Consider the following 25,423-nt stretch of genomic DNA (forward strand, 5'->3'; position numbering starts at 1 on the left):
AGGATATTTTGTGGGATTATTTTGAGTTAAGATTTCTGTCTTTTGTATAAATTACAGGTATGTCATAATAACATGAAATCATAGAAGATGGCTGAAATTTGATTTCTGGGCTAATCATTTGCTGTTAGATATGGTCAAATTATTATACTGCTACATACACCCACCAGCCACATTATTAGGTACACCTTGCTAGTGTATTTGCCTTCAGAACTGCCTGAACTCTTTGTGTCATACATTCAGCAAGGTGCTGAAAACATTCCTCAGAGATTTTAGTCCATATTGACATGATAGCATCACAATTGCTGTGTATTTGTTGGCTGCACATCTATGATAAGAATCAATCAGCAAATCAAGGTGCTCTACTGGTTTGAGAAATAGTAACCACAGAAGCCATTTGAGTACAGTGAACTCACTGTCATGTTTAAAAAAAACAAAACAGTTTGAGATCATTTGAGCTGTGGTCCTAATAGGATGGATACAAAGAGATAGACCTGGTCAGTCATTATACTCAAGTAGGCTGTGGCATTTGAACAACATTCAGTTGGTAGGGGCCAAATGTTTGTCAAGAAAAAATGCCCCACATTGTAGCATTATTACTACTGCTACTACTACTTGACACTGTGGGCGGGCCTTGGAGGTCCAGGGCTATCCAATCAAGTTACTGTGCTCCCTCAGCTGAATTCTACTAATATACTTTAACTACAAGTTACATTAAGTCATACAATTTGGGAAAAACCCACATAATCAGCTATATAACTGCTAAGTTTTTGCAGTCCAGTAGTGTAGTGCTTCTGCAGCAATCATTGTAACCGGCATCAGAGAGGAGGCCGCTCACTGAGTGGATGGGCCTATGCAGACCAGACTATGGGAAGCACCCCTCTTTGAAACTAAAAAAGAGTTCATAGCTTGTGCAGCTACTTTTAAAGCATGACCCCTTGGAAAACAAATGGAAATATGTTGAGGATGTTGTGAGCTCACAGTCAACTGGCCAAATGTGTGGTGAGGTCATTGGCAGTCTTCTGCACCTAGAGTTAATGTCTCTCATCTCTGTCATCTGATTTGTCATCATGTGATTTGAATTTGGCTCAAGAACCAACTGTCAAACTTGGTTGGCCATCCAATTTATATTCTCTGGTGCTGATCCTGCACTAGCCACATCAGTTAATAAAAGGCTGAGTGCACCAGATTTATTACACTAGATTCCTCACTATCTGGATGTCAGAGCAGAATCTGAGATTGATCACATCAGGCACCCAGACCTCCCTCTCCCCAACCACCTCCTCCAGCATGTTCCACCGGGTCTGCCCCGGGGTGTCCTCCCGGTGGAACATGCTCAGAACACCTCACCCATGCAGCATCACTGTCAGAGGCCTGAACCACCACAACTGGGTACTTTCAATGTGGAGAATGCAGCTATATTCTGAGCCCCTCATGGATGGCTGAACTCCTCACCCTATCTCTATCTCTAAGCAAGAGGCCAGCTACCCTTCAGAGAAGGCTGAAGGGTAGCTGCTGCAGCACCGATCTGTCTTTGAAATTCTAGAAAAGCATTATTGGTGGAATGAAGTCAGATGGGTCATCAAATTCAATTTGTCACACACACAACCATACACAGTATGACGAGGTGGAATGCTTGTAGCTGTGCAGTGCCCGACCATTAAATGACAGTAGGTTTACAGTAAGATATACAAATTTACAGGTTACTACAAAATTTACAGCTTTAACTTGTGAGATGTGAGAAAAAAACAGTTTACGTAAGAGATTATTAGTCAAAAGAAATTATAAGTTATAAATTATAGGAAGGGTGCAAGAAGAAAAACCAGAGTGCGTGTGGTGATGTGATGTGTGAGAGAGTCTAGTCCTAGACCTGGTTCAGGTCCCAGAATAGCCTGGGGGAAGAAGCTCCTCCTCATTCTCTCTTTTTTGGTGATGGGAGAGGTCCATCATAATCTTCCTGGCTTTGGTCTTGCACTGCTTGGTGTAGATGGACAGCAGGTCAGGAAGCTCTGATCGAATGATGCATTCTGCTGAGCGCACCACTCTTTGCAGCTCTCGTCTCTCCTGCTTGGTGCTGTTCCCAAAGCATGTGCAGATGTTTCCCGTCAGGATGCTCTCGATGGTGCAAGAGTAAAAGTTCTTGAGCACCCTCAGTGGCAGATGGAAGTCCCTGAGTCTTCTGAAGAAGAAGAGAAGCTGGCGGTCTTTCTTAACGTGTGGCAGGACCATGACAGGTCCTGAGTGATGTGGACACCCAGGTATCAGAAACTGTCCACTCTCTCCACTGGCATGCCACTGATGATGAGGGACTTGTAATTCCTCGCCTGCTCTAATCAAGAGATTAGTGCATGTGGTAGTTTACCATCATGTGATACTTCTTTAGAGGGGAGGGAAAAACAAAAGTAGGTTCTTCTTTGGAGTCATCACTTTCATGCCGTTCTCACACTAGTAGCATCATTCTCTCAACTCTTAATGTACTTCTGGAAACAGTTCTCCCAACACAGACCCATATGTGCAAAAGACACTAAAATAATTCTTGAAACTTTTTTGCATATATCAAAACATGTGAAGTCTTTAAGACACCTAATGCTTTTAAACTTTTACCAAAACCTTGCTGTCTTTGGTAAGAATACCAGAACTACAAAAATGTTGGAATTCAGAGACAAAAAAGAAATGTGAATGATTTACTCTACAGTTTACTCAGTATGACTGCTGAAACTGAAAAAAGTCAGATCAGACACACAAAACTATCTTCATCTTCTTGTTCTATATTCGGCTGTTCTATTTAGGGGTCGCCATAGCCAACCATCGGCCTCCAGGCCTGTCTCCTGTTTTTCTGACTATGCCACTGTCTCCAAACCCTACAACATAGGAGGTCTCACTACTGTCTTGTAAACCTTCCCTTTCACTTTTGCTGCTATCCTTCTTCACAAACCACTCCAGTAAAATATATAAAACATAGAACGCAGCACCAACTACTCTTTGCTACAGTGAAGTCACACATATAATTACAGTATGTGCTTGTGTGTAATTAGCAGTTCCATGACATGCACTTGTCTTGATGCAAGACTGAGAACATGTGTTTAGATTTGCTCTCAGTTGACGCATAATTTCACTACTACTACTGACAGCGTGTGACCGGCCTTACTCTTTCTTACATATTAGAAAAAAAGAAGTTTGCTTTGATTTCATTGCAAATGCTAATGCAATGATGGAGAGTATCCAGGTAAGTCAGAGATCTGTAGTTCTGTTTGACAGAGGTGTAACATTTAGATAGCAAATGCATCAACATGTGCAAATGTGGGTGGGAAAATGCATTCCTGATATGAAAACTGTATCAAAGCTATCAAGAAAACCTAAAAAATGACAGATACTGTCTAAAAACACCCAAAAAGCTAAACCCCCACAAACAACTAGATAATGGGACCAAATAATGGAATGGAGGGTATTCTACTTGACAAAAATTAAAACTTGGCACCTGAATATTTGTTGTATTTCAGTTTCCTCCATCATATTTTCAACAAATAGTCTTTCAGCCCCAGCATCAGTTTTGCCTGTCACTACTAATCACATTCTCCGCACAGACACTACAGCTTCGCCTCTGAACTCAATCCTGCCCATGAACACCAGTTCAGCTAATCAGATCTCAACAAGCACCCACATACCTCCAGTCACAACTCCGGCAGCCAGCCAAAGCACACCTGGAGGATTCTTCAAATCAGGTTAGCCTTTGCTAACATGTAGTCACTCGACATTTTATGTAACTGGAGATTCTGTTTACAGTTTGTGTTAGTAATGAGAAGAAACAATTTGTAAAGTTGACATTTTCTTTCAGGATCCACCAGATTAGTTCATTGTGATGTCCGTCAACTCTGTTCCAATAACAGTAAGCAAATATTCACTTCTTGTCCTTTCCAATTTCCTTTTTGCATTTGCATGGCCTCACAGATGTATTGCTTTCTGCAGGTGCTTACTATTGGATGCCCATAAGTGTAGAGGGCAACAAGACTGAAGAAGAGGTCCAAAATTTGGTGAGAATGACAAATTTCCCTTGTCCATCTCGTTACGTTTCTCATAAATCTTTCAGTTACCACCCGGTCATTGACACATGCTTTACAAACAAGCCTTGTAAGCACAATGTAAGTTTGTGGGAGCAGCGCATTCCAACCCTGTGAATCACCTGAAAATAATTTAGATTTTTTTTACGCCAAATATTTGTTGCTTTATTACTACTTTGACCTTTTACAAATGTTGCTCCCTCTGTGTTATAAATATGGTTCTTTAAACTTTTTTTTTGCTTTCTTCAGTGTCTTCTCTTCTCCTTTCCTATCATTCCTAACTTAAATGAACACTTCCTACATAATATTCTTACTGACACTTGAAATGCAGTTCTCAGCCTATGTCAGATAGACCTTTCTACATTAAGACCATGATTATTAGCTGTCTTTGCATAGTAAAGCTAATGATAAAACAAATAAAATGTAATGGCAACAGCAGTAATAGATATACAAATTATTAGACACTATAGATATATTCACAGTTATTTCGACTAGTCATTTCCTCCCAATAACCCTTTTTGCTTTGTACCTTTTTTCTCCTCTCCTTCAGCTTTGCGTTGCAGAAAGAAACTCATTACCAAACAACAAAGTTATGTGATCAAGATATTGTCCACTATGTTTCTACCCATAAAAGCAACAACCTTACCTGATTTAAATATATAAAATGTCCAGTTATGATTCTTTAACCCTTCCTGTACACTTCCAGCTTTGTTTTAAGATTATACTATACGGTATCATAGTCCCAGCTTCCTTTGACCATTTCTTTCTTTTTAAATTATTGTTATGGTTATTAATATATATTACTGAAGAAGAAATTTGTACATAACCATTACAATTCTCAACATGGATCATAAATCAATCCTGCTATATTAAGTCTTTGGTTCACTTTTAATGCTTGATCATTTTGACACAAATCTAGTGATATTTTTAAGGTCCATTGCAAGTAAATAGCATGTAAGCAAAGGTTGTTCAGTGAATTCTCATGCAAGGCTGTCTAATAGTGCTGTGTTGATGCACTGACAGCTCAGAGATAAAAGTCTCAGCTCTGAAGTTTTGTTGCCCAGGAGAGTATGAGTTGTGTCCCACTTGGAACAAAACAACATCCCGGGAATAGCAGTGGGCTGTGTCTTTCTTTTCCCATACGTTTTTGTCCAGGAAGTAACACACTGTTTACCACAGCTGAGCTGACAAATAGTCATTTCAAGCCAGAGGAATCCCAATACACAAAGCTACTATAAATTGTTCAGTATCCTTAGTTTGCCCATGTGCTTAACATATCTAGAATGCATCAGTAAACATATGAGTCAATATCCAAATTGTATCCTACTGAAGCCACTATGCATAACTGTGGCACTTGTAATCTGATCGATCAAAAATCAAAAAACAGTTTCCATGGGATATTTTGTTATACATCATGGAAACTTTGTGTCAAATTGTTCTAATGGCTTAAATTCCTATATTTACAAACTATAATTTGACTGAAATACATTATGGTTTCATAATATGTATATAAAAGAACAAAGTGCTTTTACAATTAAACCTGAGTGGTCTTTATAGATCTCATCCTGACGTCTAAGACTGCAGAAACTAACAAAATGTGCTACTTTCCTTAAACTTAAACTTTATACGTCAAACTCCCATCACCTCCCTCAAACATCTCTATCTGTCTGCTTCCCTCTCTCCATCTATCACTCAGGTGTCAAAAGCATTGGGTTGTCACAATGACAGTGTTGATGCAGCAAAAGGAAAAACAGGCTCTTTGAATTTCTGTCAGGGTGACAGACAACTTCAGGTCAGTACAGAAAACGACAACACCTTATATACTTTACAGAATCAAATTTCTCCTGTAAGCCTGGCTCATGGCTTTAACTCTCCTTTTTCTCTTTGCAGGTAGTTGAAGTGTCCTGTAGTGCAAAAAGGAATATAAGGTAAAAAGGATATGAGGAGCTGCTTTGTACAGCTGTTACATGTGCAGCAGATCGTGCGTCCTCACATGAAACCCTTTTGTTTCCAGCCAAACTGCCTGCAATGTGGTGCTGCTGCTCAACCATGCTGTCTCAGTGTGTGAACTTCAACAAGCTGGAGACGCTGCACTGCAGCAAGCTGGAGCACCAATGCAAGCGAGAATCATAGGAGAGATGGAGAGAGTCGGTGAGCACTTGTTTCCTTGCATTTGCTTCACTCTGTTTTGTCTGTGAATTAGTTTCCCGGTCTTCTTTGTCCATCTTCCCGTTTTACTTTGGCAACTGCTCTTTCTTGTGTGCTGCTTCCTTCACTGTTCCCAACTGCAGTAAAATAGTTCAAAATATGACTTCCTATCTTCTTGATAGAAAACATCATGGTGTCAAGGAAAAGTGTGAATTTAAAAGGAAAAGAGGACCACAGTACCCAGGGTATCGGATTGCACTTATTCAGTACTTGCACAAAGCTCCTGATAATGTTGCTGATGTGGCTTTGTTGTGTTGAAAACCGCAGTGTCCTGAAGATGGATTATAAAAAGCTCATCTTAGATGCTTTGCCCAGTGTGTTCTTACAAAGTTGTTTCATGCCAAAGAGAACAACCATTTAAAAATATACGGCCAAGCAAAAAAAAAAAAAAAGTTTAAAAAAATACAAATTTTAAAATAAATGCTCTTACACTATCTACTTAGGTAAATCCAGGTGGTGACTAAAGTTAATATGTATAAGTTCATTACTAAAAATCAATAAATAGTATCAAATCAAAGTGGTGACACATTGAGATATGTGCTCTAATGTTCCCTGTTAAAGAGATGATCTCTTGTTAATACTTGTGTGACTTAAGTAAAATTTATGCTTGATAATACTTGAGGCTGAAAATACAGCAATAGACCTAGCTAATGAAAAGTGAATTATGGTAAAGGAGTCCTTCCCACCTAACAAGTTGAGAGGTGTGGTACACTGTGGACAAAAAAATCTGTCACATGGCTAACATGTGACAGACATTCACACTCACATTCAGACCTACGACCAGTTTAGAATCACCGTTTAAACTATTTGCACATGCAAATTCCACACAGAAAGGCTCCAGTTTCAAGGCTTAAAGTCCAGGACCTTCTAGCTGTGAATCATCAGCTAGATGGTCCCCAAAACTTAATCATATCAAAACAAATATTTAACTCATTAAATGGAATTATGTGAACCATCCTAAAAATCACACCCAATAATATAACTATTTTTTTTCTAAGTTTCTAACTAAGTTTCTTTTCCAAACATGCAGCCTGCATTCATTTTTGAATTAAGTGTACACATGGAAAAATTAGACCTGTTGTAATCAGTCAACTTGACCTGTGATATTACAGCAAACAGGAGTAGGCTGACAGACCTCTCAGAATCCACTAATCGTCACTGGACTTTTTGACTCACACTGTTCACTCACCCACCAAATATACATTTATCTTCATCTCTGTGTTTTCATAGCTATTCCGGCATACCCGTTCAACTTTACTTACCGATATTTATCAAGATTAACAGAATTGTTATAACCACAGGAGATTGAATAGAAGATTGGATTAGAGTTCCTCATAACAACTCTGAACTGACTAGTTTCTGATATAATGCAATGGAATGGGCTGAACATCAGCTTGGAGTTGGAGATTGCTTTAGATCTTTACTGTAACTTACACTCACTGTCCACTTTGATAGGTACACCTAGTACTTGGTCGGAGCCCTTTTTGGCTCAGAACGGCCTTAATTCTTTGTGGCACAGATTCAACAAGGTGCTGCAAACATTCTTCAGAGATTTTGATCCAAATTGGCATGGTGCCATCATACAGCATCACTCAGCAACTATGTGAATCTCCTGTTCCAAGACATTGCGATTGGTCTTGCCTTCTTATCAGCTTGAAATAGTCTGGCTCAATGGATGTTTTCTTTTTTCTTTTTTTTTAAATTGAAATGATCTGTGAGTGAAAATCCCATTAGATTAGTCATTTCTCAAATACTCACAATAGCCATCTAGCCCCATCACAGGGGCCTAAATAAATTTTCTTCCCAATTCTGATGCTCAGATTGAACTCCAACAGGTTGTCTTGATCATGGCTACGTGCTTTAATTTGTTGGGTTTCTGCCGTGCTATTGGCCGTTTAGATCTTGTTGTTAACAAGCAGATGAACAGGTGTACCTAACAGGTATATCAGTAAATAGGATTTCTGATAATATCTGTGCCTGTCATAGAAAATTTGCATCGTGTACCTGTGTGATATTTTCAGCTCTCTCTTGAAAAAAGTATATTAAATAATCAAAATAAGTGTAAAATCAGACATTGACGGATCCAATACTCAGCTCTTTGGATTTTCTCCACATCAGGTCGAAATCTGTGTAAGGATGCAGAGCCCTCTAGTGGCGGTTTTGTGAGATGCAATTCCACGTCTTCTATTGACGATATCTGTCAGTCAAATAAATCCTCCCCACTAACATGGTGAGCAACACACTTTTTTTTTTTATGTCCACTGGATGTGTGTCTGTACACCCTGTAACTTATACATGTTTAATCTACAGCTTCCTCTTAGAGCCCAACTCCAACCCGGCTCCTAAATTGAAGACAGACTCTTGTAGCAGTGAGTATCACAAACACAGATGCTTTTTATATTCACCCCTGTTTATCAAGGGTTTTGCTGCTGTAACCATGTTTGTCTGATCCTCAGGGGAAATGCCTCGCTTCTGTGATTGCACAGCTTTCTGTAATTCTACACGTAAGAAAAATAATCACAATATTGCATTGACATTTTTAGAATCCAGGCTGCTGCTGCAATATGTGATGAGTGAATGCACAATTGTTATTCAAATTTAAAGAAAATATTTAGGCTTTTGGAAAACAGAACGTTGCTTCTATGAAGCAAGCTATCTGAGAAGAGAACTTCTCAGTTAATAAGTATTTTTATGGTGTCTCCGAAACTCCACCCACATACTAACCATCCCTTTTCTTTATCGCTTTCTCAGGCCAATTTTATGCTTTTAGAATCAATGTTACTAGTGAAGCTGTTAACATTCAGTCCCTAAAAAGCTTGGTATGTACCACACTGTATGCTTAAAGTATGCTTCATTAATATATAATTACTATATATATATAATGCAACTTTGTAACTTTGTAACCCTATTTGACAGTTACTAAGTCCTGCTGCACTCCTCACATGTCCCACAAAGCAACAGTAAGTCTTGATCCAGTTACATTACATACAGTAAGTGTAGATTGTGTTGATATTTACTATGCATTTGTTAGTATCAGTATGTTGGTCACAACAGCAGACAAAGCAACAGTAAGCAGTAAAAAGTTCTGCTGTTAAACTAAACTGTCCTGGTTTTCTGCCTCAGTCATGCAGGCTTAGAGACCCCCTGCCAACCTCTGGTTGATAGGGAAAAATCTATATTGCCCAACCAGCGGTTGACAGTCCTAGTGACTGTCAGTCACCTCAAGAAGCCACTCACCAACCATTTGGGAAATAACATTTTGACAACCGGTTGTTGCCATGGCGTTGGTCTTTGGGCCTGTGTAACTAAGGCCTACCTGGGAACATGGTTCTGGGTTTGTCTGTCTGTTTTTACAATAGAGAGAATAAGAATTGTCATTTAAAGGTTTCCAGGATGTTAAATGTGATTGCTTTTAACAAAATCTGATTATAATTTACACATATTAAAAATTATTTCTTACCAGGTGCAGTAATTATAATATTACAAAGCAATATCAGGTAAACCTTACTGTAAACTTGTATAATGATTACTTGTGTAGCTCTATAATTATTGATCATACTTCTATAATGTGAATCACGTTTTGACTTTCATTACTCAGGGTGCTCATATAGAATGTCATGGGACAAACCAGAGGTAATCATGTTTTGTTTTGTTTTGTTTTTTTCCTTTTTGCATTTTACCTGCACGTATGCTAATGGAAGAAAGAAAAAAGAAATTCCACTGACAGAGTGTAATGTCAATCCAACTTTTTCCTCTTTACCCTGTTGTCTTTTGGTCTCTAGGTTGTACAGCTGTATGGTGATATTGGAGATGTCTGGACCCGTCAATGTTTGCTCCTTAAAAAAACTTTTGCAACAGATCATTGCAAGCAACAATTTATTTACAGCTGAAAGTTCACTTACTCGCCTGAGTTAGTTTGCATGCTTATTTTGTTATTTTCCTACCAACTGCTTTACATGATATAATAATTTGTCACTGTTATTCATGGTACTCTGTGCTTTGTCAGTGGTGTGTGGTGCTCCTGGTTTGACTGTCCAGAGACTGTTGGAATCCAACCTGACCTGGGTTGCCAGTGACCTGCGGAGCTCAGATGTTTGTCAACCTGACCCTACACTACTTGCATGGTAACAAGAGTATAAAATATAGGCTTATATAAAATACAGCCTTTGAAAATTATGCTCACATGGCTTCATAGTCATGTACATTAACTGTAAGTAGGAAATTCAAGAGTGTTTTTTTCATATTTTCTGTAAATACACAAAAAAGTGCAAGGTTATTGGGGATGTACTCTGTTTCTTCAACATGACATAACAAATACAACATAACCAAACCATTGTATGTTTATGATAATAATAGGAAGTACTACATTTTTTGTTTCAACATCATTTACACTTTTACATGAGTTTTTTATTTTGTCATTCTTCATTTACAAGTTTTGCTGAATTATTTTTATTACTCTCCTTCAATATTAGATTACTTTCCTATCTACTATTATTTTTTATTATTTTTTTGTTTAAGACAGAAGAGCTCTGTGTAAGAAAGTGTTTTTATATATATGTTGATGTCACTTACTATATTGTGAAAGTTGTTCATTTTTCCCAAAATTGTATACAATCTGTTAGAGGAGATGTGTTTTATGTCCAGTAGACTCTAATAGGATATAATTTCTAACCTATTTATCATATTTTTTTTTCCACAGTGAAGCAAGTGAGACACTTGCTGTTCTTCTGACTGACAGCTGCCCTTCAGACACTTCAGCTGTTCCAACCACAACACAACTTTCAACTCTGGCCAACGGGATTACTGCAGCTATGAGATCTTTGACTGATACCACCAAATCGTTGACCAATACAAGTGGAGATATTTATGCAACAATTGAAAATACAGTGCAAAAAAAAGAAAACACAACATTTTTTCAAACAACTGCCAGTGCAAAGTCCCCATCAGCACAACCTATTCTTCAGAATAGCTCACAAATAGTTCCTTCAACTGTGTTTAATAAAACAACAGTACAAAATACTTTACCTAATGAAACCCAACTAACCAACACCATAACCAGTGCTTTCATAGCAGTACACAACAGCACAACTGTTATGCCTGATTCAGTGCTTAAGAGTACTACACTCTCTAAAATAACAAATGCATCTACACCATCTCCTAATCAAACTGTACACAATGCAACTACAACAGCAACATCTCCAGATCTTACAACAATATACAATGCAACTACAGCCACGGCATATGCCAAAGATTATACAACAAAGACCAATGTAGTTGCAGTTACACCCTCTCCCATCAACAATGTAACATCTCCAGATCTTGCATACAATGCATATACCACAAATTATACAACAAAGACCAATTTAGTTGCAGTTACACCATTTCCCACTGACAATTTAACATCTCAAGATCCTGCAGCCAATGCATATACTGACAATTATGTAACAAAGACCAATATAGATACAGTTACACCATTTCCCACTGACAATGTAACATCTCCAGGTCTTGCAACGGTTACACCATCTCCCAGTGGCACAACAGTGTACAATATAACCACAACTGGAGCATTTACTCCCACTGGCAAACACACATTTGTTAACAATGTAACCACATCTGACAGTAATGACACAACAGGGACTCTAAACAATGTGTATAATGTAACCACAGAAAGCAAAAACAAGGCAGTATATAATAGTTCAGAAACTTCAGCTAGCAGTACTACAATGTACATTTCAAATGCAGTTGCTTACAATAAAACTGCAACCAGCAACATTAACACAACAGCCTACAATTCAGTTGTATCAGGCAATAATTACAATACAACTACAGCTAAAAATAATTCTACAACAGTGTACAGTGAAACTACAGCTGGTAACAGTTACAGAGAAAATGTAACAAAAGCAAACAATACAACTACAGTAAACAATAATTACAGGACAGTGAGCCCATTTTTAACATCTCTGAACAATACAACACCATACAATTCAATTACATCCGGCACCAGTGACAGAGAAACTGACAACAGTTACAACGCAACTACAGCCAGCAACATTTACGCAACAACCTACAATTCAGCTATGTCAAACAACAATTACAACACAACTACAGCCATCAATAATTCTACAACATTGTACAATACAGCTATGTCCAGCAATAATTTTACAACAGTGTACAATGCAACTACAGCCAGAAACAATTATACAACAGTCAACAGTGCAACCATAACAGGTGACAGTCACACAACATACAATACAACTACAGCTGGCAACAGTTATACAACAGCATACAATCAAACTACAACAAGCAAAAATAACAGTACAGCGTATAATGCAACTATAGCTGGTAGCAATTACACAACAGTGTACAGTGCAAATACGACTACAAAAGATTTAACAACAGGATATAATGCAACTACAGCAAACAACAATTACCCAACAGTGAGCCCATTTCTAACAACTCTGAACAATACAACAGTGTACAATTCAATTACATCTGGCACCAATGACAGACAACCTGGCAACAGTTACAACACAGCCACAGCCAACAATAATTCTACAACAGTTCACAGTGCAACTACAGAGAGAAACAATTATACAACAGTCGATGGCACAACCACAGCTGGTAACAATGACAAAATACCACAAAATACAACTACAACAACTACAACTACAACTAGCAATAATTATACAACAGCGCACAATACAACTACAGCCAGCAACATTTACGCAACAACTTACAATTCAGCTATGTCGGACAACAATTACAACACAACTATAGCCATCAATAATTCTACAACAGTGAGCCCATTTCTAACAACTTTGAACAGTACAACAGTGTACAATTCAGTTACTTCTGACAATAATGACAGACAAACTGGAAACAGTTACAACACAACTACAGCTATCAACAATTCTACAAAACTGTACAATACAGCTATGTCCAGCAATAATTTTACAACAGAGTACAATGCAACTACAGCCAGAAACAATTATACAACTGTCAGCAGCGCGACAGCAACTGGTGACACTTACACAACATACAATACAACTATAGCTGCCGACAGTTATCCAACAGCATACACTCAAACTACAACAAGCAAAAATGACAGTACAGTGCATAATGCAACTGTAGCTGGTAGCAATTACACAACAGTGCTCAGTGCAAATACAAGTGCCAAAAGTTCAACAACAGCATACAATACAACTATAGCAAACAACAATTACACAACAGTGAGCCCATTTCTAACAACTTTGAGCAATACGTCACTGTACAATTCAGTTACTTTTGGCAATAATGACAGACAAACTGGCAACAGTTACAATACAACGACAGCCAGCGACAATTATACAACAGTGCTCAGTGCAAATACAAGTGTCAAAAATGTAACAACAGGTTACAGTACAACTACAGCAAACAACAATTACACAACAGTGAGCCCATTTCTAACAACTCTGAACAGTACAACAGTGTACAATTCAGTTACTTCTGACAATAATGATAGACAAACTGGCAACAGTTACAATACAACTACAGCCAACAATTATTCTACAACATTGTACAATACAGATATGTCCAGCAATAATCTTACAACAGCATACAATGCAGCTACAGTCAGAAACAATTATACAACAGTCAACAGCGCAACAACAACTGATGACAATTACACAACATACAATACAACTATAGCTGCTGACAGTTATCCAACAGTATACACTCAAACTACATCAAGCAAAAATGACAGTACAGTGTCTAATGCAAATATAGCTCGTAGCAATTACACAACAATGTACAGTGAAACCACAGCTGGTAACAGTTACATAGAAACTAGCGATATTTACAATACAACTACAGCCAGCGACAATTATACAACAGTGCTCAGTGCAAATACAAGTGTCAAAAATGTAACAACAGGTTACAGTACAACTACAGCAAACAACAATTACACAACAGTGAGCCCATTTCTAACAACTCTGAACAGTACAACAGTGTACAATTCAGTTACTTCTGACAATAATGACAGACAAACTGGCACCAGTTACAATACAACTACAGCCAACAATAATTCTACAACACTGTACAATACAGCTATGTCCAGCAATAATTTTACAACAGCATACAATGCAACTACAGCCAGAAACAATTATACAACAGTCAACAGCGCAACAACAACTGGTGACACTTACACAACATACAATACAACTATAGCTGCCGACAGTCATCCAACAGCATACACTCAAACTACATCAAGCAAAAATGACAGTACAGTGTATAATGCAACTGTAGCTGGTAGAAATTACACAACAGTGTACAGTGAAACCACAGCTGGTAACAGTTACATAGAAACTGGCAATATTTACAATACAACAACAGCCAGCAACAATTACACAACAGTGAGCCCATTTTTAACAACTCCGAACAGGACAACAGTGTACAATTCAATTACATCTGGCAACAATGACAGAGAAACTGACAACAATTACAATACGACTACAACCAACATTTCTTCTACAACAGTGTATAATACAGCTGTGTCCAACAACAATTATACAACAGCGTACAATGCAACTATGTCAGACAACAATTACAACACAACTACAGCCATCAATAATTCTACAACATTGTACAATACAGATATGTCAAGCAATAATCTTACAACAGCATACAATGCAGCTACAGTCAGAAACAATTATACAACAGTCAACAGTGCAACAACAACTGATGACAATTACACAACATACAATACAACTATAGCTGCCGACAGTTATCCAACAGTATACACTCAAACTACAACAAGCAAAAATAACACTACAGTGTATAATACAACTATAGATGGTAGCAATTACACAACAGTGTACAGTGAAACCACAGCTGGTAACAGTTACATAGAAACTGGCAATATTTACAATACAACAACTGCAAACAACAATTACACAACAGTGAGCCCATTTCTAACAACGTTGAACAATACATCACTGTACAATTCATTTACTTCTGGCAATAATGACAGACAAACTAGCAACAGTTATAATACAACTACAGCCAACAATAATTCTACAACACTGTACAATACAGCTATGTCCAGCAATAATTTTACAACAGCGTACAATGCAACTACGGTCAGAAACAATGACAGACAACCTGGCAACAGCTACAACGCAACCACAACCAACAATAATTCTACAACAGTTCACAGTGCAACTATAGAGAGAAACAATTATACAACAGTCGATGGCACAACCACAGCTGGTAACAATTATATAATCCCACAAAATACAACTTCAGGTAGCAATAATTATACAACTACAGGTGGGCACAGTTACACAAAGGTTTACGATGCAACCACAGTGAACAACAATGACACAGTAGTTCATAATGCCACTACATCTGGGACCAATTTGAATGAAAATACAACTAACCAAAATTACACAACACTTAATTATGCAACTACACCTGGCAGTAATTCCACATTAGTGTCCAGCAACTTTAGTACAGCTACAACTATGAATAGTTCCACAGCAACTACACCTGGTAATAATTATACAGCAATGTATAATGCATCCACAGCTGTCATCAATTACACAGTAGTGTATAATGCAATTACATCTGGCAACAATTTTAATGTAACTGCAACTAACAACAACTACACAATAGTTTATAATGCAACTGGATCTGGTAGTAATTACACCCTTGTGTATGCTGCAACCACAGCTGACAACAATTACACAGCAATGTACAATGTAACAACAGCTGGCACAACTTTACACAATGGTGTGGCGACAACCAGTAACACAACAGTTAGTACAACAACAATATCTCCCAACTACACAATGATAAAGAGCACAACTAAAGCCTCTAACAATTACACAACACCAGTGATCATTACTCCGACTATTCTATCTCAAAATAAAACAACTGCAATTATTGGAACCACAGAGAAAAGCACAACTGCTGCAGTGTCTCACAGTACTAAACCTACTTCAGCTCCACTGAAGAACCAGACTGCAAATTTCACCACAGTGAGTTTGACTCATGTCACAACAATAAGCAAAAATGAAACCATGTCCACCACAGCTGCCAGCACCGTCCAAACAGATGACAGACCAGAGGCCGGTTTAACGACAACAACGACAACAACGACAACAACGACAACAACAACAGAAAATGCATCTGTTGTTATTATCTCACCCGCAACCACTGCAACTACTATAACAGGTCATGGTCCACAAGATTTAAATGGCACAACTGCTGAGGTTTCTTTGACTTATACAACACCGCTCACCAAAACTACTACAACCACCACAGTGGCTGGTATGTAGATACTGCAGTTTAACCTTTTTAAAAAGTTATTACTATCGAGTTTTAAGCTACAGAACAAAAAAATAGATCTACTGATTTGATGATTTGCTCCTGTAGAGAACACAGGAACTTCCACAACTGATGTACAAACAACTGATGAAGCAGTCTACCTGTTGAATCAAACACAGGCTGTATCTCTGCTCAACGCCTCTCAAGTAAATGTCACTCTGCTGCTCTGTTGTGCAACTAACATTTAAATGGATATCGACTGTGTTTGTTTATTTTAATGTCTCATTTGGGAATTTTAAGGTGTCAGTGTTGGTTGAGATGCTGGAGAAGCATCTGGACAGTCCCTCTGTTTCACCATCAGTGGTAATCAAAGTTGTCAGTAACTTGATGGACAGTAACCCTGAGGCACTCTCTAAATCTGCAAACAGGTTCAACACACACATCTGTCTTAAAACAAACAAAGAAAATAACATATGCACATGCAAATGTGATTTTTTTTCCCCTGATGTTTGTGTTGTATTTCTTGGCGACAGGCTGATTCACTTGGTGGATAATCTGGGTGTTAAACTGGCTGTCACTGGTGGCGATGGAATTCTGTCAACCAGTTCCTTAGTTGTTGCTGTGAAAACAGTGAATGGGAGCAACTTCACAACAATCCTTTTTGATGTTTTTAACACTGATCATGTCCAGGTAGTCATCTGCTCATCAAGAGACATTGGTCCTCACAAGAGAGCCTTTTTTTAAAATAAACACATCAATCTTAGTATCTAAGACACGTAAGGGCTCAACCACACCTAAACCCAAACCTACCACTTAATTATTTATTTATTGCGTGTTTTCAGTTCAGTGGCCCAAAAAGGACCATGAAAAGCTCAGAGCCTGCTTTGGCGTCTGTATACTTGCCTGCCTCCCTCACATCTGGTATCAGCCCTGAAGAGCAGAAGCAGGCCAACAGCGTCCAGTTTACTTTCTATGCAAAAAATTCATTCTTTAAGGTGCTTTCTCACTGTCATATCAGAATGTATTTATTTATTTTCTGTTTTGATTTATCTAATTGATTATGACCTATATGAAAGGGGTTAAATTTAAAGTGAATCTCATTCTCCTGTAACTGACCTCTGTATATTTCTTCCTTTTTGCAGGATGCATCATTAGATAACAAAACTCTTGTCAGCGCAGTTCTAGGCTCAAGTGTGGCTAATCTGTCAATTAGCAACCTGAGTGAAAACATTAAGTTCACCATCCGAAACAGCAACCCGGTTCATGTGAGTGTCATGTGCAGCACGTTAGTAGTTTTGTATTGTTCCCTTATAATCATAACATTATATCACTGCAATTATAAACAATATAGGCTCACAAAAAGATAAACTGTAATAGCAAATTGTTTTTGGTTTGTAGGAAAACTACACAGCCAAATGTGCATTTTGGGATTTCACGCTGAATAGTGAGTTTGCACATTTCAAACAGTGTCTGTGAAGAGCCAGAAAGCCCCAGGTGTAAATATTCCTGCCCTTGATGTTATTTTTCAGGTGGTGGAGGAGGCTGGAGCTCTGTTGGCTGCTTTGTGGTCAACAGCACCCCTGAATATACAATCTGCAGCTGCAGCCATCTTACATCCTTTGCAGTACTGCTGGTTAGTGTGAATTTGTGCACCTGTTTCTGTTTCATGTATAATTTATAACAACCAGCAACGGAAACAAATTGCCTCGGTTTGTATTCACTGTCTGTTTGTTGTGTATGCCACTTCTCCATGCAGGATTTGTCCAGACAGGAACTTCCTGACCAGAAGAACACACAAATTCTTACTTTCATCACCTACATTGGCTGTGGAATCTCTGCTATTTTTCTTGCTATCACATTGCTGACGTATCTTTCTTTTCCGTAAGGATCTATTTTGGTGAACATCAATCATTACTGTTTAGTCTTATAAATTTCTTAACGTTCTTTATTAAACTCTGTCTTTGTAGAAAATTGCTAAGGGATATACCAGCCAAGATCTTGGTCCAACTCTGTTTATCTCTGCTCTTCCTGAACTTGGTGTTCCTGCTGGACAGCTGGCTGGCGAGCCACAACAATACAGGCCTCTGTATTTGTACTGCCTTCTTCCTGCATTACTTCCTGCTGACATCATTTACATGGGCGGGGCTTGAGGCCCTGCATATGTATCTCAGCATTGTGCGAGTTTTTACACCCTACCTGAGCCAGTACATGCTGAAGTTCACTTTGACGGGTTGGGGTAGGAATCTTCAAACTTTTACTTGATGATCAATTATTAATTTTTCATTATATCAATATTTTAAATATGTTCATAAATTTCCTTTGATTAACCTTGGGTTTTTTGCAGGTATTCCTCTTGTCGTTGTAATTATTGTGATATCCGTGGACAAAAACAACTATGGTTTGATTAATTATGGAAAACACACAAATGACACTTCAGATAACTTGTGAGTTATTTTTTAATATTTTGTTTTGTATGTCAAAGCTTTAGATCCATTTTCTTGATTAAACTCACTAAGAAGCTATGGCTAAGTACTGTAGATAGAACACTTACTTGGGCAAGATACTGAATTCTGATCGTGTATGTGAATAGTAAATGAGATGAATAAGGCTTGTAGTGTAAAATATTTTGAATGGTTAATAACATTCTGGAAAGTGCAGTCTGTGCTTTTCCTAAATGGCATTTGAGAGTAAGCAGCATTGGTTAAACATATTTCTTGAAAAATTATAATAAAGGTTATCTATTTAAATACCACACGATTTTACACAGTGGCATTATTTAACCAGAATTAAGCCAAAATGTACAAGCACCATGTGAAAAACTAAGTATACCATTACTGCTTCCATTAGAATTAAGAGGGTAAACAGCAGTCTGGTTCTCTTAATAAAATACACTGAATTAACTAATCATCAGCAAGTGTTGGCAGTTTGCTGCTCTGGAGCATTCAGGTGTGTGTTAACACAATGCCAAGCAGAAAAGACATCAGCAGCAATCATAGAGAAGTCAGCGGTAACATATTAAATGTTTAGGTTCATTAAAGTACAATTAGAAAAAGACAGAGAAAATATAGCTTATTTGGAAGGGCTGCCAGGAGAAAACCTGTTCTCTTCAAAGGGACATGGCAGCATGGCTTATATTTGCAAAATTACAACTGAAAAAACACAAGAATTTTAGAACAATTGCCTTTGGATAGAGGAGACCAAGGCAGAGATCTTTGGACAAAATGCACAGCTCTATTTTTTGGCAAAAAACAGTTTATCAGCATAAACACTGCATACAAACTGTCAAGCACAGTGATTAAAGGCTGATGATTTAGGCTTGTTTTTAAACCACAGGACCTATACATACTAGTATTCTAAAGGCAAATATGTGTCCATCAGTCCCACAGCTAAACCTTGATGAAAATCCCAAAGATCCCAAAAACAGTAGCAAAGGAAAGAATTAAGGTGCTGAACTGGCCCAGGGAAAGTCCAGTCCTCATCCCCACTGAAATGCTCTGGTGGGACCGTAAGAGTGTAGTGCAATGTCAGGAAATCAGCCATTTCCATTTTTCAGCTCCTGAGTATGAAACTGTGCAATAACCAGTTGAACTAATGTCACCATTCCTAAACCAAAGTATTTCCCAGGAGTGGCAACTGTGGAAAAATGTCCTAACTTGATTCTCCCAACACTGATCAGAGATGATGATTTAAAAACACTATGCAACTGCCAGGATCCTCACATTCCATGAGGCTGCTTTATGGCATGGATTATTGATGCTGATGCACATATTGAAACAGAGCCATTATGAATTTTAGAGTGATTTTTCCAAGTGAGGAGTCAAAATATTCCTGTGGGAAAGGTCTGTTCAACTACTGTAAATGGATTTTGCCATACACATCAAGAAACTTAGCAAAGAACTTAACCTTTGATTAATCACACTGCTTTAGTTGTGTCGCCACAGCATCTAATAATTTTGAAGCAACCTAAGTGAAGAGAAAGAAAACAAGTTATCACTGTTTTGAAGCTAAAATGTTCCCTTGGTCATTTCTCCTTTGTTTTCTTTCTGTAGCTGCTGGCTGAGTAATAACATAGCCTTCTATGTGGGTGTGGTGGCCTATTTCCTCCTGATCTTTATCCTGTGCCTGCTGGCCTTCATCGTTGTTATGGGACAGCTTTCACGTATCAAGAAGCAGAACCCCCACAACCAGTCTCCCAAAAGAAGTGTTATGACTGATCTGCGCAGTGTCACCGGCCTCGTCATCATCCTCGGCCTTACCTGGGGGTTTGCTCTGTTTGCATGGGGACCCCTCTACTTACCCTTTGTTTACCTTTTTTCTATATTCAACTCTCTGCAAGGTGACATATGTATAAACACCTTGAATTTCAAAATAGGATTGATTTTTTTTTATCATAATAACACTATAAAATGCATGGATGTATACTATAAGCTATTTCCTTACTGTTCCTGTGTAGGTTTCTTTGTCTTTGTTTTCCATTGCGCCATAAAGGAGAATGTCCGCAGGCAGTGGAGAACTTACCTTTGCTGTGGAAAACTGCGACTGGCTGAGAACTCAGGTGAAATTACTAAATGTTCCTGAAAATTTCTTTAGAAGCACTTTATAGTAGTTCAGTTGGTTACAACAGAGTAAACAGTGGTTGCTTTAGAACCTTTGTCTTCAAATTTTGTTCTTAATTTCCACCAAAATAAGAACTCATTTAAATGAAAACTTAAAGTAATCTAAATAAAGATATGATATACATATGTATGGATGTAGTATGTCATTCACATCCATGTGTGAGGAGAGCTCAGGTTTAAATCCAAAGCTAAACTTGTTAAATCCACATATTTTACTGCTTATCATAAACCAGCTAATTACAGTTGAATTCTCTATCTTTCTGAAACTAACGCCCCGACTAATGGGTTGAACTTGCCTCTCACCAACTGCTGAACTCTAGAATTGACATAAAACTAGTAGACCACTCCTACAATACTTTGCAGTACTTGGTTTGTTTTCTTGTTTTCTGGGAAGGCTTTCAGATTTTTTGAGGATTGACATTTGTTAAATATTAGCTACATACCTGATAGATAACTGCTAATTAGTGCTAATGTTCTAGTACTTGATTTAAGCAAAAAGTGCTCGAAAAAGTACCACAACCACAAGGTAGGCTAAGGGCTCCAGTTTTTAGGTAAGGTAAGGCTAGCACCCTGCTGGTGCTTGTATTGCCCTGGCCATCAAACAGTAATACATAACTTAAATGTTGCGTATATTAAAGTTATGTTAATGGGAAAAAAGGCTATTGAAAACAAAATCTTTTTTATTACCCACTTGTAAATATGCTCATAAATTAGGCTATTTAACATATGTATCCTACTTTTAAGCCACGCTCAAGTAGCCATTTAAGGAACTGCAGTTTTTGATACTTCCATGCTAGCTTCAGTTTTGTTTTTTGTTTAAACTGATGGCTAAGCTTCATTGAAAAATACTTTCAAAATACAAGGTGTCAAGATCCACAACGACTATTCAAGGTAGCTACTTCTTAAAAATTGTGTCTTTGTTAGATTTTCTAGCAAGACAAAGTTTGTGCTCTAGAGTTGTTTTCTGCTATCTCTTTATTAATCAGAGTAAAGCTAAATAAAATATTCTCAACAGAAATAAAAAAAAATCACAAGTTGTATTCTGAGGTTTATGATGCTGACACCGTCGACATAGTGACAATAGTTGAAAGAGCCTGATGGCCTTTAGATAAGCATTAATATGAAAGGCTTAAAAGTGTTGCTGGGTTTCTTTGACCTAACAAGAGATTTGGCAGAGATTATAAAAAATGTGACAGGAAAATCAAAGCGAAATCTTTTTCAATTACCCTGCCTTTTCAAAAAGCAGACAGTTTGAAAGCAAACAAAAGTGTCAATTTTCAGCCTATTTTTGGTTAAACAGTCATGTATTCTACAGATTGGAGTCGAACATTCACACAAAACAAGAAGAATATCTCTCGCTCCAGTGCAATTACCTTGGATCCAAAGTTCACTTCTCGAAGCTCCTCTGTTGTCAGTTATGGCACCAATAGCAGTGGTATGTGATGCGGTGGCAGATAGTCCTTTTCAAACATCGCATATTTGAATATATTCTTCATAACACATTGTTCTCATTGCCCGCAGGCTCTGTGTTCGCGGACAGCGGGATATCTGACAGCTCCAACAATGATGTCGTCCTCAACGAGATTCACAGGGGAAATCTGACACAAGGCAAAACTACCAAATGACTCTGCAAAAGCTTTCTTTTGTGATTACAGCCAATTCCAAGAAAGGATCTCTGGGAGTTTACAAGATGCAAATTGGAGGAGTAGTTTTCCTTAAGAAAGCCTTAATGTTACAAAAAATAAAGGTTCGATGAAGGACTAAAGAGGATCAGGGACAAAGGAGACCTTTGTCTAAATATCTTTAGAGAAGAAGAAATCAAAAAGTGGAGAATGTTTTCAATTCTACACTAATAGTATAGATAATGGAAGAGTCTTGTTAGCAGAGATAAGGTGTACTACTGAAACTGAAACATTATATTGAACTGCATTTACTTGGTAGCCGAGAACAGATGCTGTCAGTATTGTATAGATTATTATCTGGCTATTTCTTTGAGGCTATATTCATTTCTTGAACAGACAAATGACGGAATTTCCAGTCTTAACTATACATTTCAGTGCCTTTGCCAAATTCTAAGTTTATTCTGGCAGTGTCAAATGGCACTTTGGGATGTATTTAGCTACCTACAGAGACAAGGTTGATTGATGCAAAATGTGCACATGCCAAACTCAACTGCTTGATCATATCTGATAAAAGTTGATATCTCCAAGATTGTCTAAGGGTGCAGTTCTGTGTTAAATATTGTATTATTCACTACATTATAGAGTTTTTTTTTAAATTTGGTTCAGACATGCTTTTTATGAAAAAGAAAAAAGATTTGAAATATTTTCATGTGGCGAACTGAAGCACAATCAAAATATGGGATTTATGTCCTGTGCTTTTTAACAAGGACACATTTTGCTAAATGTCCTTGGAAGGCCATTTGCATGCCATGAAAGATGAAATAAAAAAGAAAAAACTAACTTCAACTTGTCACCTGCCCAGCTGCTCTCTCTTTTTTTGCATCAGACTTTCACATCTACTCCACATCTTTACATCTTTAATCAAACCCTTTCAACAGGAGGGGGAAAAAAAACTACAATTATGATCCCAGCAGACAACCCTCTCATCACCGTGTTGAGTAACCTTCAGCAGAGCATCTCACGCCCACCCAGCGCCAGTTCAATTGCAGCCTGTCAAGGTTAGCCTCAGAGGTCGGCAGCAGTTAGCTATTAAAAGTTTTACATGATTTCCAACCTCAGAACAGGGCGACCTCTAATGTTAAGCCCATGAGTGAGAGATGCTGGGAGAAAAATGAAGAGCTGGAGGCACAGATGTTACACTGATGAGCATGAATACCATAGATTTAATTTAATCCTGAATGCCCAATGCCAATCAATCCTAATTCTGCTTGAAATCATAATCACTGTTTTTTTTGTAAACCAAATGTTTTGTTTACCAGCTTCTTCAAAATGCCTTCTAGTTAGAGTCATTTTACGTTCACTCAAAATTTTAAGGGCATATACTGATGCAGTTTAAACGGTCTTTATTTGTGGTATTGACAGTCATGTTATGCAGTGCCATTATACCTTATCACCTTTGTTTTACCTGTTTATGTTTTAATTTTTGACTTTGTGACTCCACTGCGGTCTTAAAGATCCTTGATGTCATGTCTTTTGTCTCTGTTCAACCCTCACATGCAGAAAACTCCAAATTGGAGCTCAGGAGTTAATGCTTCCCGGTTCACACGGAATGAAGCTAAAAAGGCTGTCACGCCAGCTGTCACACTTTATTGCCAAACAAAATGTGTATGAATTTGTGCACATATAAATCATTAAATAAATAAAAACGTTTATATTTATATATTTTCTGTATTAATGGCATTTGTAATTGCTAATGGTAATGTAGTCATGGTACCATTTGGGTACTTGGTAAGATTTGTCTTATGGTACAAAGCTATCTTAGTATCGTAGTTTCAATAATTATTCGCATATTGTGGTGTAAAGCACTTTTATTAAGGCTTATGAACCCTGGCTATAACGAATAAAAGTCAAAACTAATAGGGTGTGTGTTCTCACAATGTTCTACAGAGAATAAAGTTTTTATTTTAAAGCACTTCTATAGATGGGCAAATTTCAGCTTCAGTACATTTCATTAAATCATATCTGTTTATGTATCGTTTTCTATACACCCACTTGTGCTCTTCAGCCTCAGGCAGAAGAGTTTGCATTGACAGTATTAAATGTAAATAAAGACAAATCAAAATCAGTTGGTGTTAAGAGTCATTCAAGCATCTTCTGGGAGCTTGTTTTCCATAAAAACTCTTCAAGTGCTACCATCTTCCACCAGATGTCAGTATAATCCCATCGCTTTGCACTACCTTTAACTCTGATATATTGATGGCCTGTTGGCAAGTGTGCAGTTTTATTATAGCTATTTGGCACGTTATTATTACCGAGGCAAATCTTAATTATAGCTTCTAAGTGAAATAAAAATCCCCCAGCTTTAACCAGGATAATATTACAGTTATAATCCTGTTACAACCACTATAAAACAATACAATTTCTGAATGACAAAAATTCAGCAAGGACTTCCAAGAACCTTAAATTCTCATTCCCCATCATATAATTCATATATGCATGAGAATCCTTTCTGTCTGGCTGATGTAATTCTGTCAAATTCTATATTCCACTTTGCTAAAAAAAAAAATAAATGAAATATATTTAAAAAAAAGTGCCATGGATGCAAAATAAACGTGAC

At 37.7% G+C, this 25,423-nt stretch overlaps 1 protein-coding gene across 4 annotated transcripts in view; it reads left to right on the forward strand.

The window, feature by feature from the left end:
• The window catches only part of adgrg2a (adhesion G protein-coupled receptor G2a), a 30,545-nt gene extending 6,893 nt beyond the window's left edge, over positions 1-23,652 (forward strand). For 3 of the 4 annotated variants that reach the window (XM_084939765.1, XM_084939764.1, XM_084939766.1), the window contains 29 exons: positions 3,582-3,719; positions 3,833-3,883; positions 3,964-4,028; positions 5,752-5,847; positions 5,946-5,983; positions 6,070-6,206; positions 8,382-8,493; positions 8,574-8,632; positions 8,720-8,767; positions 9,015-9,082; positions 9,180-9,223; positions 9,727-9,760; positions 9,862-9,896; positions 10,046-10,173; positions 10,270-10,387; positions 10,963-16,571; positions 16,677-16,774; positions 16,869-17,258; positions 17,411-17,563; positions 17,711-17,833; positions 17,967-18,012; positions 18,098-18,201; positions 18,325-18,449; positions 18,536-18,804; positions 18,913-19,012; positions 20,618-20,904; positions 21,022-21,123; positions 22,500-22,619; positions 22,706-23,652. In XM_084939765.1, coding sequence (XP_084795891.1) covers positions 3,582-3,719; positions 3,833-3,883; positions 3,964-4,028; positions 5,752-5,847; positions 5,946-5,983; positions 6,070-6,206; positions 8,382-8,493; positions 8,574-8,632; positions 8,720-8,767; positions 9,015-9,082; positions 9,180-9,223; positions 9,727-9,760; positions 9,862-9,896; positions 10,046-10,173; positions 10,270-10,387; positions 10,963-16,571; positions 16,677-16,774; positions 16,869-17,258; positions 17,411-17,563; positions 17,711-17,833; positions 17,967-18,012; positions 18,098-18,201; positions 18,325-18,449; positions 18,536-18,804; positions 18,913-19,012; positions 20,618-20,904; positions 21,022-21,123; positions 22,500-22,619; positions 22,706-22,809 — 8,801 coding nt within the window. In that variant the 3' untranslated portion in view covers positions 22,810-23,652. The remainder of the gene's footprint in view (positions 1-3,581; positions 3,720-3,832; positions 3,884-3,963; positions 4,029-5,751; positions 5,848-5,945; positions 5,984-6,069; positions 6,207-8,381; positions 8,494-8,573; positions 8,633-8,719; positions 8,768-9,014; positions 9,083-9,179; positions 9,224-9,726; positions 9,761-9,861; positions 9,897-10,045; positions 10,174-10,269; positions 10,388-10,962; positions 16,572-16,676; positions 16,775-16,868; positions 17,259-17,410; positions 17,564-17,710; positions 17,834-17,966; positions 18,013-18,097; positions 18,202-18,324; positions 18,450-18,535; positions 18,805-18,912; positions 19,013-20,617; positions 20,905-21,021; positions 21,124-22,499; positions 22,620-22,705) is intronic. The other variant, XM_084939767.1, reaches the window with a different exon arrangement.
• The last annotated feature ends 1,771 nt before the right edge of the window (positions 23,653-25,423 follow it).

Source organism: Perissodus microlepis, chromosome 9, assembly GCF_051167445.1.
Source record: "Perissodus microlepis isolate ML-2025 ecotype Zambia chromosome 9, ASM5116744v1, whole genome shotgun sequence".
Lineage (NCBI taxonomy): Eukaryota > Metazoa > Chordata > Actinopteri > Cichliformes > Cichlidae > Perissodus > Perissodus microlepis.